Consider the following 15194-nt stretch of genomic DNA (forward strand, 5'->3'; position numbering starts at 1 on the left):
GAAGGATAAGCCCTACTAGCAGCGGCCCTCTCAGGAATACTAGCTTAACGTTGCACAGAGCAGGAAGATATCCTATTTGTCTTTCCAAAGACACTTAGCTTAAGTATGGAATGGTCACCAAATTGAGTACAAGGCAGAGAATTGGTCACCAGAAATAAAATAAAGATCCCTTCCAATTAGATCAAGAAAATTAGGATTATTCCCCCAGAGCAGCTATGCTACACAACCACAACAAGCAGAAATTCCAATGGTCTTCTGGGATACAACTGTCAGAAATGCCAAGTGATTTAGTGGCCTAGCCCACTTATGTGCAATCATATCCAGGCCAAGTACCAACATTCTCAGGCATCAATCCAGGAGCACTGCCAATTGTATAGGGATGAAAGCAGCATCAGCTGGATACTCTTTAACACTGGCTGGTACTTTGCCATTTCATTTATTAAGCAAGGTTGTCCAAGATTTTTAGTCTGACATTTGCTTATTGGTTTTATTATCCAAATTACAGTGAGAGCTCCCATGGTTTCACTTTTGGGAACTTCCTATTAATTTTTGAAACACTAAGGTGTGTCTGTAGAAAACAGCCTTTTTCTTGTATCCAGTGAGGTATGATCCAGACTTTAGAGACTACAAATCCATATATTTCACTCTGCTATTTCACAAAATTCACTAAAGCCATTTAATGCAAACGATCAGGCTGAAACGAAGGAAGAACTACTTTGTACCTTCCCAGCTTTTCCATTTTGCACACTGCATGCCCTTAACTGAGCACAGAATTGAAATCACTGCCAGATTTACACGGAGTGATGAACTAGAAGACAGATAAAAGCCAAGACAGTTGATGTATTCTATGTAGGCAACTGAAGAACAACACTACCCATCTCCTACCCATGCTGTCTGTGTATAGGCCCAGTAAAAACAGTTCTGCTCAGAAATGGCAAACAGGCAAAGGGCTTGCACTGCTGCTGACACATAATGAAGAAGGGAGGAGAGGACTGTATGATCACAGCAGGGTGTAAATGCTGCATAATTTAAGTTGAACCATACATTTGCCTTACCAGAAAGCTCAGGAAGGTAGACATACCTCCAAATCAGGAATTTGACCTATAAACAATGTTTTAGAACAACGTGGTCTACAATTCTTATTTCCCTTTCCCCCAGAAGGGAACACTTTCTGTGTAATAAATGTTTTGCTTTATAAAATTGTTTTTTGTTTTCCCTCCTGTCATTCCCCTAAAGTGTTAGCAATGAGCTGTTTACTCCCTGACTTCAGATTTCATATGGCTTCCTATAACATCGTGCCAGGCGTATTTTTCATGTTCTGCTGCTGTAAAGAGTAACTTAATGATACTTTTAAAAAGAACAAGTAAAGTTTCCAACCCTTTGTAACTTCTTGTGGTATGTCTCCTATGCTACCTCAAAGTACTTGGAGCCAGTCAATAAACAGTCCTAAATACTACTCTGCTGGGACACTCAGGATGTCTTCATTTCTTCCTTATTTCTTACAGTCACATCAATGCAAGTTATAGTCTAACCTGAAAGGAACGATTCTGCAACTCAGCAGGTAACAGTAAACTCTGTCATTACAGGGAATGCTATATAATTCTTCAGCCTTTCAAGACAGTTGAAGCTGCAAGTAGCACAGCTGCAGAAGCATCAGATCCTGGGTGATAAATCTTGTTATTCCATACTTTCAGCAATTAAGAAACATCTACTTCTGAAGCCAGGAACTTGTGACTAGAAGCTACTGCTACGGTGCTCCTGGGAAGACATTCCATAGACTGCAGAACGTGGCCTACAGGCTCTAGCAGAATATAGTTTCCTGCCAGCTCTCCCCAGGCATGCTATCTCTTAGAGAAAGCCATCTCCTCTGATATTACAAGGCTGACACAAGGCAGATGTACAGTTAAGTGAAATTGGGAAAGAAACCAGGTGAGGAGAAGCTTACTATTAAGCAGTTGCTATACTGAAGAAAGAGAAGAGAAAAACCAAGGTACTGCAGTTGCTCAGAGCTGCCACTATGGTGCATAAAAACAAAACAACCAAAAAAAAAAAACCAAATAAAACATTAAAGAATTAAAGAGCATGTCAATTGAACTGAATAAGAAAAAAACAGTTCAGTGAAGAAAAAGAGAAACTGGACAGTGTACCCACAGAGAAGTTAGATGACAAACACATGAAAACCTGAGCTTTCATACTGGAAACATCGCAAGTCAGTTTTACACAAAAATTGGAGATAACAAAGGTTTGTAGGCAGGTGCAAAGCTACCTACTTATTCCATGAGGTACTCACTGTGAGAAGATGCAGGGAGCTTATGATGGAATAAGAAAACACAGTACACAACACATTGAAATTTATAGCTTAGAATATGGAGAAAAATGCAAGCTATCAAACATCATTTCACTGGATGTTACAGATACTGCCTAAAGTACACAGCACACTTTTAGAGGTAATAGCAATTCCAAACAGAGGAAATGGCACTACTGTTTTCACAGAAAATTTTATGTCCACATCCATACAGTCTGCAGATATAAAGAATGATGTAAAATAGTTTCAGAGACAAAGAGACTGCCCAATTCACCGTGACAAAGATAAATTCAGGTCATCTCACAGAGAAACGTTTTAATAGGGCTTCATTTATCCTTAAAAAAAGGTTTGATCTAAATTGGCTGGTTGCAATAATCCATTCAGTACCTTTGGGATAGAGAAATATTATCTTTTTACCTCATTGATGAAAAATACATTTATAGTACTTTCCACTAGCAGCCTTCTGTTGTTCCCCTTGCTCTTGCTCTCCTGAAAATCAACTGTTTTTAACTTCTGAATTTGGAGAACCATATCACTTAGGTAATCAATCAGTTTTTACATCTGAGATCTCATCATTCTGAGCTTTACCTCATATAAATCTCAGAGATTGTGCCTGCAGGTCTGCTACTGCTTTCTAAAAAGATTACATGGACCAAAAGAAATCACTTTCCTTTGCCCTCTGGCTTTCAATGTGAAACAAGTGTCATGGTGAAATGCTGACAATATCTTCTCATGTTTTCCAGCTTTGAAAAACTGCAGCACAACTATGGAGTTGAAAGTACACAAGCAAAATATAAGAAGTTTTTATTATAATAGGCTGCAGTATGATACTTTCCAACATTTTAGCAGATGACACAATTGTAGTCTTCTGCATGGAAATGAGGACAGGAAAAAAATCTTACAGTCACTTCATTCGATTTGCTCTATATATGAAGACATAAATAACAATTCATTTACGCAGAACAATAAAAGTTTGAAAATCATCCTCAGACTGCATGAGAAATTAGCATCCAGGAGATCTTTGAAATGTCCTGCTTTATAGAGGTCCTACACACACCGAACTACACCAGCTGTTAAAGATTTTTCCTTCTTTACTCAGCAGGGCTGTATTAGAGCACCATCCAAGAGAACAGAGCAACTGCTTTCAAATGAACTTGCAGCAGTGCACGATCATTCATTTAGTGGATGTTCTGTTTTAAACCAAGATTTTGCCATCTGTTCCTTAGTTAATTACGAAAATGCTACAGATATCCACAAATACACTGCATGGAAAACAAGCGTTAAAGCACACGTATCCTTGCCACAACACATCTTTGTTGTTTATCACATTAAAACCAATACCACTTACCACACAAGTCTCACAGTAGGAAGACCACAGAAGCAGATGTTTACAGTTTCTCATCTGACAGTAAGCCAGCTATGGTTTCTTGGAGTCCAAAATGTTTTATGTATACTCAGCAAGAGAATCTTCGCAGCCATGCCCAGAATCACATGCACTTCTTACGTAGAGGTTAGCAGAAGCTCATGAGGACACTTGCTACCCAGGTGCAGGCCATCAGCAGCTTGCAGTTGTATCCTCTCTAAATCCCTTCCTATTCTTCTCTCCCTCCAACCTCAGCAACATGACCAAGTGTTTGGAATCCTCTCTAATGAAGACGGGCACATTTCACCATATCCACCTCCTTCCCATTTTGTCTATGTAACTCCGTCACCTCGACACACACACAGACATATGGCATGTTCTTTGCTTTCTCTTTCACCAGGTATTTTCTGTGATGACAGACCTCAGATCTAAAAAAAAAAATCATTCTAGCTATGATTTCTCACCTAATACAGCATGTCTCCATCTCCATCTCAATATCTGACTGAAAACAAACCATTAAGCATTTTATTACAGCTGACTTGCTTTGTTACATAAGTGCTTTTATAAATAATTGAACTAGTAAATCTGTGGCTACTGATGTGAATTACTGTACATATCTTTATGAACAAATCTCCTTGGTGTACCAGTTCTCTTCACCTGCCAAAACTGCTGTTGTGAGTAACTGACAGTTGTGCACTATTTTTCCAGTTCATATTTATCCTAATTAAATGTAACAATTCCTTTCAGGATATTATTAGCCTCAGTGAACCATAATCTGGAGATTCATACTTGTGTTTAAGGAATATTCTGGGCAATTCTAAATTTAAATTACTAATTACCCCATGCCTATAATATCTTTATAGAAGGAAACTCTTCTTCTTTCATGGGAAGTAGTTTCTTTTTTAGCAAGATGAAGCAAGTTCTAAAAAGATGAGTAGATTGAAGCTTACTAAGTTTTGCCAGATGCAGTTTGATATTATGATAAAGCAAGATTCAGGAAATCTGCTTAGCATTTTTATCTTCTAATTGAAAATACTTAGTCCTCCTTCAATATGATATTAAGGCTGTACGTATCTAGTATTTAAAGACAAAACATCAGTCTAAAATCAGGAAGGTTGGCTTCACATAGAAAATATGGATGAAGTTGCTCCCTGATATACCGAGTGAAGCTTATGTTACCAAACAAGAAATTAATTTAACCCACTAAATAGTGCTGTCAGATGCTGGCAAATATGCCCAAAGGACACTGGCAAGCTCCATCTCTCTGTATTCAAGCATAGTATTCAGATCAGTAGAAGAGCACTGTTCTGGGACTCACATGACACAAATTTTGTTGTTAGATCTGGCATTAGGTTGATGGATAACTCTGAAACAAGTTTTAACCTCTGCTTCCACATCAGATCTACAACTCGGTATGCCTAACCAAGTCAAAAAATTGCTTTGGGAATTTGGGTGTGAAAGAATGCCACAAAAGAGCAGATGTAACAGAATGTCAGGAATTGGCTTTTCCACAGACACTGTGGAGTAATGGGGTTCTTTCAGGAACTGGAACTGCCCAAAGCACAGCAGTCTTGGATGAAATTTTATCTCAGAACAATTTATTTAATTTACTACTGTACATCTGTAGGTAAAGTTAAATTTTCAGCTAAAGAAATTATTAACATGCATCCCCGCATCCCCTGCAATAAGATGGAGAGGGAACCGGAATAATATTGAAAAGCAATTGTTTTTGGTACCAGTGTAGGGAAGGTCAGTGGAAATATTTTTCATCTCATGTTTTTGGGATGACAGTACAAGAAGAAAATGCGAAAGCAGTCACAGCAGTTATGGGGAGTGAAAAATATATAGAGAAGCGGAATCATTGTCACTGCATTTCTCAAGCATCTAAAATTCATTTCTACTGATATTTAACAATTACCATGAAATTCTACCATAGATCTCAACATCCCTACCACAAATATGAACACCACTCTGAAAACAATTTTGTCCACTCTTTCCTTTGCGAAAGTAACTCGGCCTCCTCCTGCCACAGCCTCATTTCTTAACTGCAATAATCATTTTCAGCATCCACGGGGGAGAAGTTAAAGCATCTCCTTGCTCCTGCCTGCCCACCCACTCCCAGATCCAGAGACTGCAGCTGCCTCTATTGCTTTGATCTTCTGTTCATATTAAAGTTGCCCAAGCATTACAACAAGAAGAGAAAGGCAGAGAGGATGGTGTAAAAGAATAGGAGACAGTGCTGAGATAGATCTGAATAGCCAAGGAAACTTGAGCACAGAAAGGTGAGGACTGTTCTCCAAGCTAAAAAGTACATAAAACTATTAGTGGGATATTCTGTGACATTTCAAATTAAACTGTGTACATATACAGACAAATTTCCCAATTGGACAGTTACAAAATAACCTGTCTAAACAGACAAGAATCACTGTCTCTGTCAATTCCAGTGTTTGCCAGAATCCAGTGGTATACCATGATACATGGAAACTTTTCTTGAAAACCAGCCTGAAATAGTTACTTCAACTGCAGCTTCTTTTTTATCAAGTATTTTTCTATCTGCCTATGAGAAAGCAATCAGCAAAGTAGATTTATGACATTAAGTTTATTAAGAGGACAGCCAAAATCACAATTAATTGAAGCCCCCTTGCATCTATTTAATGAGAATGATTTTCTGTTACCCTGGATTACAAACCAAGCTGTAGAAGTGACAGATAAAGACCATTCTGGCTCCTGCCAAAGCCTCCCTTCAGTAGCTTAGCAATTACTTATCTGTAAACTTTATTTTGAATCATATCTTCACCTTGAAACTCATTAAGCATTAGACATTCAGTCCAAACATATAATTCAATTTTAGCTGCCAACCTGCAAGAGCTAATCCACAAATGATAACACCACAGGTGTTAATCTACCTGATGATGGATTATTCAAAACTAAAGGTTGATATCTTTACTGAGAAAAAAAAAAAAAAAAAAAAAAACCACCATAAAGCTGAAACAAAGAGGTGGAGATACAGAAATTCACATTGGAGACAGCAGCATCACCTCAACTTAGCTGTGTCAACTCCACTTTCTTGTTTTGGGATCTGTCAGATGTGTACTTTGTAGACTGGAGATGTTTTATTTTCAGATTGAAGCATCCCCCTGGGACAATGAAGCTATCTATGCTGTCAAAAAAATATATAACTTTCAGCCTTTTCTAATTGCACAATGCCCTCCAAATGCAAAAAATAAAAATAAAAATAAAAATAAAAATTAAAAAATACCTATTTAAATTGGTCTTTTATGTATAGTACTTTGCCTAAGAAAACAGGAAGAGAAGGAATACAGCAGTTAAACTCAGACTTTACTGAAGTCAATGACAGCCTGGTCATCAGTATCAAAAGAACTTCACTTCAGATCTTTTGCATTAATTTCATTTTTGGTCACACAGAGAAAGAAATAATTGAACAGCCTGTGAATAAACACATATTATGAAAGAGAAAACTAGTTCTCATACTTCAGATATGGAATTTGACAGAAAGTAGAATTCCAGAGTGATTACTCTAAAAATTGGTAGAAGATAGTAGTGCAAGCTTCAAACACGCAGGATTTTGTAGCGAGAATATGATTTGTTGCTGCAAAGTCCACAGAAACTATCTGAGTTATAACTTGAAATGCAGAAACTAACATCATAGTTTTCCACTGATCTGTTGAGCTTTAGGGTCGCAGGTCATTCCTAGGCAAGGTGGATACATGTCAACTCATCATAAAAAGTAGGCTCTCTGTACCTCCCAAGTTAATTATTCTGACATAAATGCCATTATTATTCCCCTTCCCACTGCAGAAGGAAAGTGTCAAGTTTGAGACACGCATTATCAGTAAGCGTATGTTCTGCTCACAAAGAAGCAAAATTGCTTCTGACAGGTTCTTAGCCATACCAGGCAAAGTATTTGCAGGTAGGCCAACAGTCATACAGAAAGAAGAGCTGTACTCACCCCACTGGTGAAGAGGCTCTCTACCTACACAGCACTCCTCAGGAAGCAGCCCAGGTCCTAGGGATGCTCTCCCTCCAGTGGCTGGCCCATACATGAGCCCACCCTGGTCCACCTCTTCTGGTGGCATGCAGAGCACAGGTGCAAACAATTTGCCTTTGCCCCCTGGACCAGCTGCACCCCTACACCAGGTGCTCAATCATCAGTTCAAGGCCTGACATAACAGTTCCCCCACAGCATGTCTATTCTGTTTTTAAGAAGCTGATAGTGAATTACATTTGCACAAATCTGGTCTCATATTCTGCTACTCTTTTAAACATCATGCAGCTTTGGCAGATGCATCTCAGCTGTACTTTGCAATTACATTTATATTCCAGCCTTGTCTCTCTGTTGAATAAGGATTGCCCTAAGAGAGAAAGTATGCTATTGCCTGAGTGAACTTGTAAATCACATTTCGACTCTGTTGCACTTCAGTCCAGATCCACCAGAATCCAGGCACACAGCCCTCACCTTCGATTAAATCTCAAGGTGGTCATGGAATGATAATCTCCTAGGAAGCAAGTCTGCGGTGCCTGTGTCCTGTTACATTACCCAGCCACTTTACTGACAGGATGCATTCATTAATTAGATATTCTTTAAGTGTACTGTAACACTCCTTTATGACCGTCTTACTCACCATGTAACTTGCAGGGCCTGAATGGTTTCACCAGGAATAAATTTATCAATCACTAATATCACAAGAAAAACCTGTCGTTACATTTGAAATGAAGAAAACAGAAAATGCAATTATGTAGCAATAAATTGTGGGTGAGGCAGTACTTCATTTATCCTGCAGACCTAAACAAAAAAGAAGAAAATGCCATCCCAAATTAAGCAGCCTCCCCTTAGCATTGAGTGTACTAGGCGTTATCTTGGAACAGGTCCTTGGTAGTGAGATCACATTGAAAGCATGAACCTGTCATGAAAAAGACAACAGAAATAAGCCAGACTACACCAAAGGGCTGTTAGCCCTGATTCAAAAATCCCACGGGATCTGACGTTTGAGTATCTGAGATCGGGTTCTACCAGACTGAAAACTACATGGACGGGGAGAAAGACAACCATCTTCAAGGGGATTTAATCTGAACAAAGAGGTGGGAACTAAAACTCAAAGGTGTGTGGAGTTCTAAAATCCAAAAAAATCCAACTTCTTCTATTACAACTGATTGTATCATAATCTATTTTGTTAACATACAAGCTCCATTTTGAAACACAACTCACTGATTTTAGAACCATAAATCTGAGTGGATTAATGTCCTTTTATCCTAATATCAAGAACAAAGTTTTTTTTGTTAGCAATTTTCTACTTCTCTATGTCAACTGTACAAAGTAGCTTTTGGTATCCTTCTCTCAAAAGACTTTCTGAAGCAAGTCTACCCTTACAGAATTAGCTTTGCAATGTATATCATCTTTTCCTACGGCACTTTAAGCACTATGGCTTAAAGGCTCACCACCTTTGTAAAAATTTGTCTCTCTTTAATTTCAGTGATGAGTAGTGCTCCCAATAATCCTAATTAAAGTATTCTCTCCTATGCTTTGTATAATTTTATTTCTTCGTCAGAACCAAAAATCTTTCATTTCGTGCATTTTTACATTATATTTCCTCTCTTCAGAGGAGCACTACTTCTGTTACTTAGAATAACTGTGAAAATCAATAAAAGCACACAGATTTTTCCTCTCATCTATTTCAAGCTAAGCTGCCAGGACCCAGAATAAATTCATTTTAGCTCACAGTTTCATGACCTTCTGCTTTGTACTTTAAAATTTCATTTCATTTCTGTTACTTGAGTTCTCAAGGTCTTCAAGTTCTACCTGCTTGGTATTCCAATCCTTCTCCACATTGGCCAGGCTTTCCAGCTCTGCTATCAAATTTCTCTGTCACACACTCAAAACCATGAACTAAACAAATGAAAGTGGTTAAGTGGAACAAGAAAAAAAGCAGGTGCAGAAGCACGAAGAAGCCAAAACAAAGTTCCTGAATCCATGGGCGCCAATGGTGGAACAGTGGATCCCCTTCAATTCCTGGCCCTGTATTTGCTGTACCACCTCACACTGCGCTTCTGCACAGGTGTGAGGATGAACTCAATCGGCTCAGAGAGGTGTTGTACATGAATAAAAGCCAAAATCGTTTCTTCATCAAACTATACCGAGGGCTGGTGGTCTATGTCAACAGAAACCTAATATATAACTGCTCATTGTTATATGCAACTATTTACCTACAATGCATTTGTGAAATTATATCTCTATATACATTTCCCATCTTGTTTATTGGGCAAGCATAGCTTGAAAACACCTCAGGACATATGATGCACGGGAGTATTAATATGAGAGCCTGAACTGAAACTGCAAGCAGTAAAATTCAGAGAAATGGCTTAGTTAATGCTCAGACATGGTCTGGCAACCTTTCATACATAAACATGCACTGAAACCAGTTCACGTCTGTACTCTTCGCTTTCAGCCTCATAGAAATTCCTCATATAGTTTGTATTACATCCTCTAAGTCCTTTTAACTTCTTTTCTTTTCCATTTTTGCAGTTTAATCTATAGCTAGTTGAACTTATTACCTCTTTTATGTAAGCGTTAATAATGTAATAGACATAAGTCCAAGCAGAATTAACAGAATTATTGTGTTCACGTAATCTTGATGTAGACAGGTCTAACACTAAGAGGGGTTTTATTTTGTGCCAAGGCTCTATGAACACAATGAGATGTTGCAGTATAACCTCTTACAATAACATGTATGGCTATCCACATAACGAGTGCTTTCTAAGATTTTAAAGATTCACTTCATATTCAGGTGCTAAATTTGCACTCAAGCTCCTCTTAAACCAACGAATCTCTTGACAGATTTGACTGAATGATGGAGGCCTTAGCATTCGTTTTCGTAATATCAAAAACCCACAGCAGACTGGGAAAATGGGGTAGAAGACAGGAATATCAAGTTCAGACCATATTTAAAGCACATCAATATGCGAGACATCACACCACTGTTGATACTCGACGGCTGGACCATCTACAAGGTTTTCAAGAGCAAGTGCTTCACAACACATCCATCACATGGTCTTAAGTATTCATTAACAGGCTTTGCTTGTTTTAAAATTGAAGCAACTAAATACTGCACAAATTGTTGTCAGGCCACATGGAAAGATTATAATGTGAAGTTTTGGGGATTTTTTAAAAGATCCCTTGTGGCCTTTTGAAAACGTTACAGAGCACGATTACGTTATAAATTCAGTCAGACTGACAAATTTAGCCTGATTACGTGGATATAATACAGACTTAAACTGAGGTGGACTTCTTGCTGTCTTTTCACAGAAGAATAAGGACTGCTGGGCTGTTAGGTGTAACTACCATGCTGACTTTGCCCAACAGAAATACGAGTCCTACAGAAAACAAGCCACAAACAAATTGTCCTCTCAAATCAGGCCATATCAGACCATAGCTCAATATGGCTGACCAACCAATTGATTTTTGAAAAGACTAACTGAGAAAGACAAGGGAACCCCAGTTTAAAATCTTATATTCAGTTGTGTTCTGTATGTTAAGAGACCAGGTGGTATTGCAACATTAATGCAGATTTACATGCAACACAAAGACGTGCATACGACATACAACAAACTGTTTAAAGTGGCCACAACTACAGCAACCAAATCTGAGCTCCATACGCTCAGTGTTTCTCCTACTGTGCACATGAACACAGTTATGCAGATATTTGTGCAACATCATGTATACAATGTGACCTACAACTAGGAAAGCTACTAAAGGTAGTTATGATTGTATATGATTGCAACATTGCTTCTGCTGCTTTGTAGGGTATGGCCAAGGCCCTTTGCTCCGTAGCAGTGGTTTTGCCTAACCCAAGGAGGCAGTAGCTGTAAGACCACTTCCAGATTCTTGCACATATCCCACATTCAGAATTTCATCCAGTAACGATGCATAGTTACAGTTTGAGAACAAAGGGAAGATAGGAAAATAGTTTCCCTGCAATTCAACAATTATAAACAAAATGCTAATCTACAGCATACAGAGGTTAATTCTGCCACGTGTCTTCTCACGAATCACTTTTTATGCAGTCTACCCCAAGATATCTCAGCCATGAAGCAAGAACCAGATTTCTTCCAATAACATCTCTGCATTGCTGCAAGAAGTGTGCTGTCATTAAAACATGTTCCATACTGGCAGAAACTGTACATATGCATGGCTTCATCTCTGTGCACAGAAGCTCTCACAGAAGATTATGATACACTAAAATTACTTCGGTTGAAAATATGTTATTAAAAGTTTAATTATGTATGCAAGCTTATATATTTTCTCTTTGAAAAAGCTTAGAGGATGATTAGCAGTCTCTATTAATTTGCCACATAAAATGTTTCATGGATAATCATACACAGTTGTAACATGCTAGTTTTGAAGTAATTAAATAGAACCATTAAAACAACTGAATAGAAAGTTATCTAAAATTTGCATGATTTTATATTACTTGCTTCTGCTTGACAGAGGACTGAGTTCTTGCTATGGGAGAGAACTCAGGCTTTACAGATTTCGTTTATATTTTCAGAAAGTCTTAAAAAGTCTTTTTCAGTTGTGAAACCTTAAAACATGAAAGGTAATATTAATGAATATAGAATCATAGAATGGCTTAAGTTAGAAGAGACCTTAATGATCACCCAGCTCCAAACCCCCTGCTGAGGACAGGGTTGCCAACTTCTTCCTAAGAAGAGCAATCATGTCTGTGACAATCACACTGGAGCCTGGGGAAAGGAGATCACAAGAAAAGTTGCAAGAACTCCAGATTTCTTTAAAATTATTTATATAAGGCATAAAAGAAAACAAATCTTTAAGTTCAATGAATATAATTTAATACAAAGTCTCAATCTGGAAAAAAACTGTTGAAAGATGTGAAGAGTCTCCTACTATATTTTTGTCCCTAATTAAAAATATTTTTAGATGAATTTGTACTTTGTTCTTTCAATTTATGATTTTCAGATGGTGCTAAATTGGCACATCAAGTTGAATGTAGAAATTAACATCCTCTCCACTGCTGGCTTTTCCAGGAATCTATTATATGAGAACTTCAGCAGTCCCAAGAGGTGAATGTCATCACAGTGACTGCATGCAAATACACATTCTGATGTAACTGTTGGTGCTACAGATAAATCCATAATTTGCTACGCTGAAATTCAGTATGATTTTTTCAGACACAGACTACAGAAAAATATAGAGAATAAGCTAAGCAAAAACAGGCAACCTTTAACTATAACAACTTAAGCTTCCTTTTTGCAATGTAAGGTACACTGTTAAGACTATGGAGAAAACTGCATAACATCAAACTTTAACTTTTCAATATATTGTAAAGCACCTGAGCTTCCTAAATGAGAATAAATAAATAGCAGACTACTGACACAGCGAACTTACAGAACAGCACTAGCACAACTGCCAGCCACTTACACACTCCTCCCTTTCCTACAGTCACTCAGCAGCCAAGAACATTTAACCCCAGTCTGCCTCTGATCAACAGCAGTTGCCCCTACCCAGCCGTAGGAACACGGAGCGGGCCTTTCACTCTGCACTCCAACAAAGCTTTTTCAACAGACAGACGACGAAAGCAAAAGGAGCTCCCGAAACGTTACACGCATCGCAGCGTTGCATTTTCCATTCTCCGCTCATTTATGGGCAACACCCCGACGTGTTCAAACTAGCGAAATTCAAAGCTCCGTGTTAAGAAAGTGATTTGTTTTCTGCAGATACATCTAGCAAAGCATACTGAAGTTATGCTTATTTTCTAGGCTGAAAAGCACTGAGTCAAAGCATCGCTTCCTCCAAACATACACCACTGCCAAAATCTCTACGATCTGAATGGACAGTAAAATATTTTCTGACAAATCTACGGGCAGGAAAAACAAAACAAAACAACAGCAACCTCCGGTGTTTACCACCTTGTGGCTCGAGCTGGTAAATATTCCCTTCTCACAGACACATTTTTTCATCATTTACAGTTAACGAGCCCCTCAAGCAGCAGGCACCGAAACTTCTCACAAAGTTCCTCCCCGAAGGAGAGCCGAGGAGCGTTCTGCCTCCATAAGGCTGCCGTGGAGCCCCATGCATACCGAGCGATGGGGTAACCGGGAACGCCAGGACCGCCTGCCCAGCTCCCAAACGGCTCTGAGCATCCTCAGCACAAGCAGCAGCCCAAGCTGCATCTCTCCTCCACTCACATCTTCTAAAAGCCAGCAGCCACACATCGAAGACGTACAAATGAAGCAAACACGAAGTATGAGCCAAACAAAGCCGTACTTACATCCCTGAATTTGTTCCAGTACTTGTCTTTATCGTACTGAGAAACGGTGCTCAGCCATTTGTCATTGTCCAGGAAATTGCCGTGATTGCTGCTCCCCGTGACGAGCTCAGGATGCCGGCTCTCCACTTGCAAGAAGCACCAGGCAGCGATGACCAGCATCCCCGACATCTGCAAGCAGAGGAGAGGAGCGGGGCGCTGCGGGGGCCGCTTCCTCGAGCGGGGAAGTTTGAGGAGACCCGGGTCCGGGCTTCGCTCCCCTCGCGTTTCTCGACAACTTCTGGCTGCGGAGATGGCAGCTCCGCTGAGACCCACCCAACCGCCCAGCCCCGAGGAGCAGCGGCGAGAGCGCAGACACAACGCGTTACCCCGGGCCGGGCACAGGCGCCAACCAAGGGCAAAGAACGCGCTACCGAACCCCAGCAAAGCCTCCCGCGGGGGGGAAGCTCCGCGAACTTCGCACGCCGAGGCTGTGAAGGAGCTCCTACCTCCGCGCGCTGCTATCGGACGGAGCTCCGCGCTCCGCCGCCGCCGCCTCCTCTTCTTCGCGCGGCTGCCGCTGCTCGGGCGGCGGTCGGAGACGCAGCGGGTGGGAGAACCGGCAGCCCCCGCCGGGCTCCGTCAGCGGCTGCGGGCGTGTGCGGGAGGATGCGTGCGCGGGGTCCGTGCAAGCAGCCGAGGTCTGGCGCCATCTGCGGGCCGAGCGGCGGCGGTGCGACCGGGAGGGCGGGGCGCTGAGGCGCCTCCCGCGTGCGTAACGGCCCTGGTAACGGTCGCTGGTTTGAAGACCCCCGTCTCGGGCGGGGAGGGGAATCAAACCCGCCCCACGCGCCTAGCAAAGCACCTGCTGGCTGTGTCGGCAGGGAAGCGCTGCTGCTGCTCCTCTTCAGGAGATCCAGGTTTCGTGAAGAGGCAGCGGGATGGTGACAGCCCGGGAACAGTGTGTCAGAGCCGTGAAACCCACCTTAAAAACCAACCAGCAGTGCCCAGCAAACACCAGCTGCAAAAAGCCTTGGGTAGTACGTGGCTGTTTGTGTCAATGGCCTCATAATGTCCAGAAGTAATAGCATTTCAAAGGCAGGATGGTGGCCCCAGACTTCTGAATTTCCCCTCCTACAACACAGAGATTTCTGCTCCCACAGCGCATGGATAAAGTGGGCTTTGTGCCACTCGTTGCTGCTGCATCCATCCCCAAAAGGCTGTGAGGAAGGCAATCCTCAGCTCC

General features: G+C 40.7%; 1 protein-coding gene across 1 annotated transcript in view; it reads right to left on the minus strand.

The window, feature by feature from the left end:
* The window catches only part of SPOCK1 (SPARC (osteonectin), cwcv and kazal like domains proteoglycan 1), a 257041-nt gene extending 242361 nt beyond the window's left edge, over positions 1 to 14680 (minus strand). The window contains exons 1-2 of the mRNA XM_085236770.1: positions 14458 to 14680; positions 13973 to 14140 (exon numbers count right to left, since the gene is read on the minus strand). Of these exons, the coding sequence (XP_085092896.1) occupies positions 13973 to 14140 (168 nt within the window). The 5' untranslated portion in view covers positions 14458 to 14680. The remainder of the gene's footprint in view (positions 1 to 13972; positions 14141 to 14457) is intronic.
* Positions 14681 to 15194: the final 514 nt, after the last annotated feature.

The sequence above is a fragment of the Meleagris gallopavo genome, chromosome 15, assembly GCF_905368555.1.
Source record: "Meleagris gallopavo chromosome 15, MGAL_WU_HG_1.1, whole genome shotgun sequence".
In the NCBI taxonomy this organism is placed as follows: Eukaryota; Metazoa; Chordata; class Aves; order Galliformes; family Phasianidae; genus Meleagris; species Meleagris gallopavo.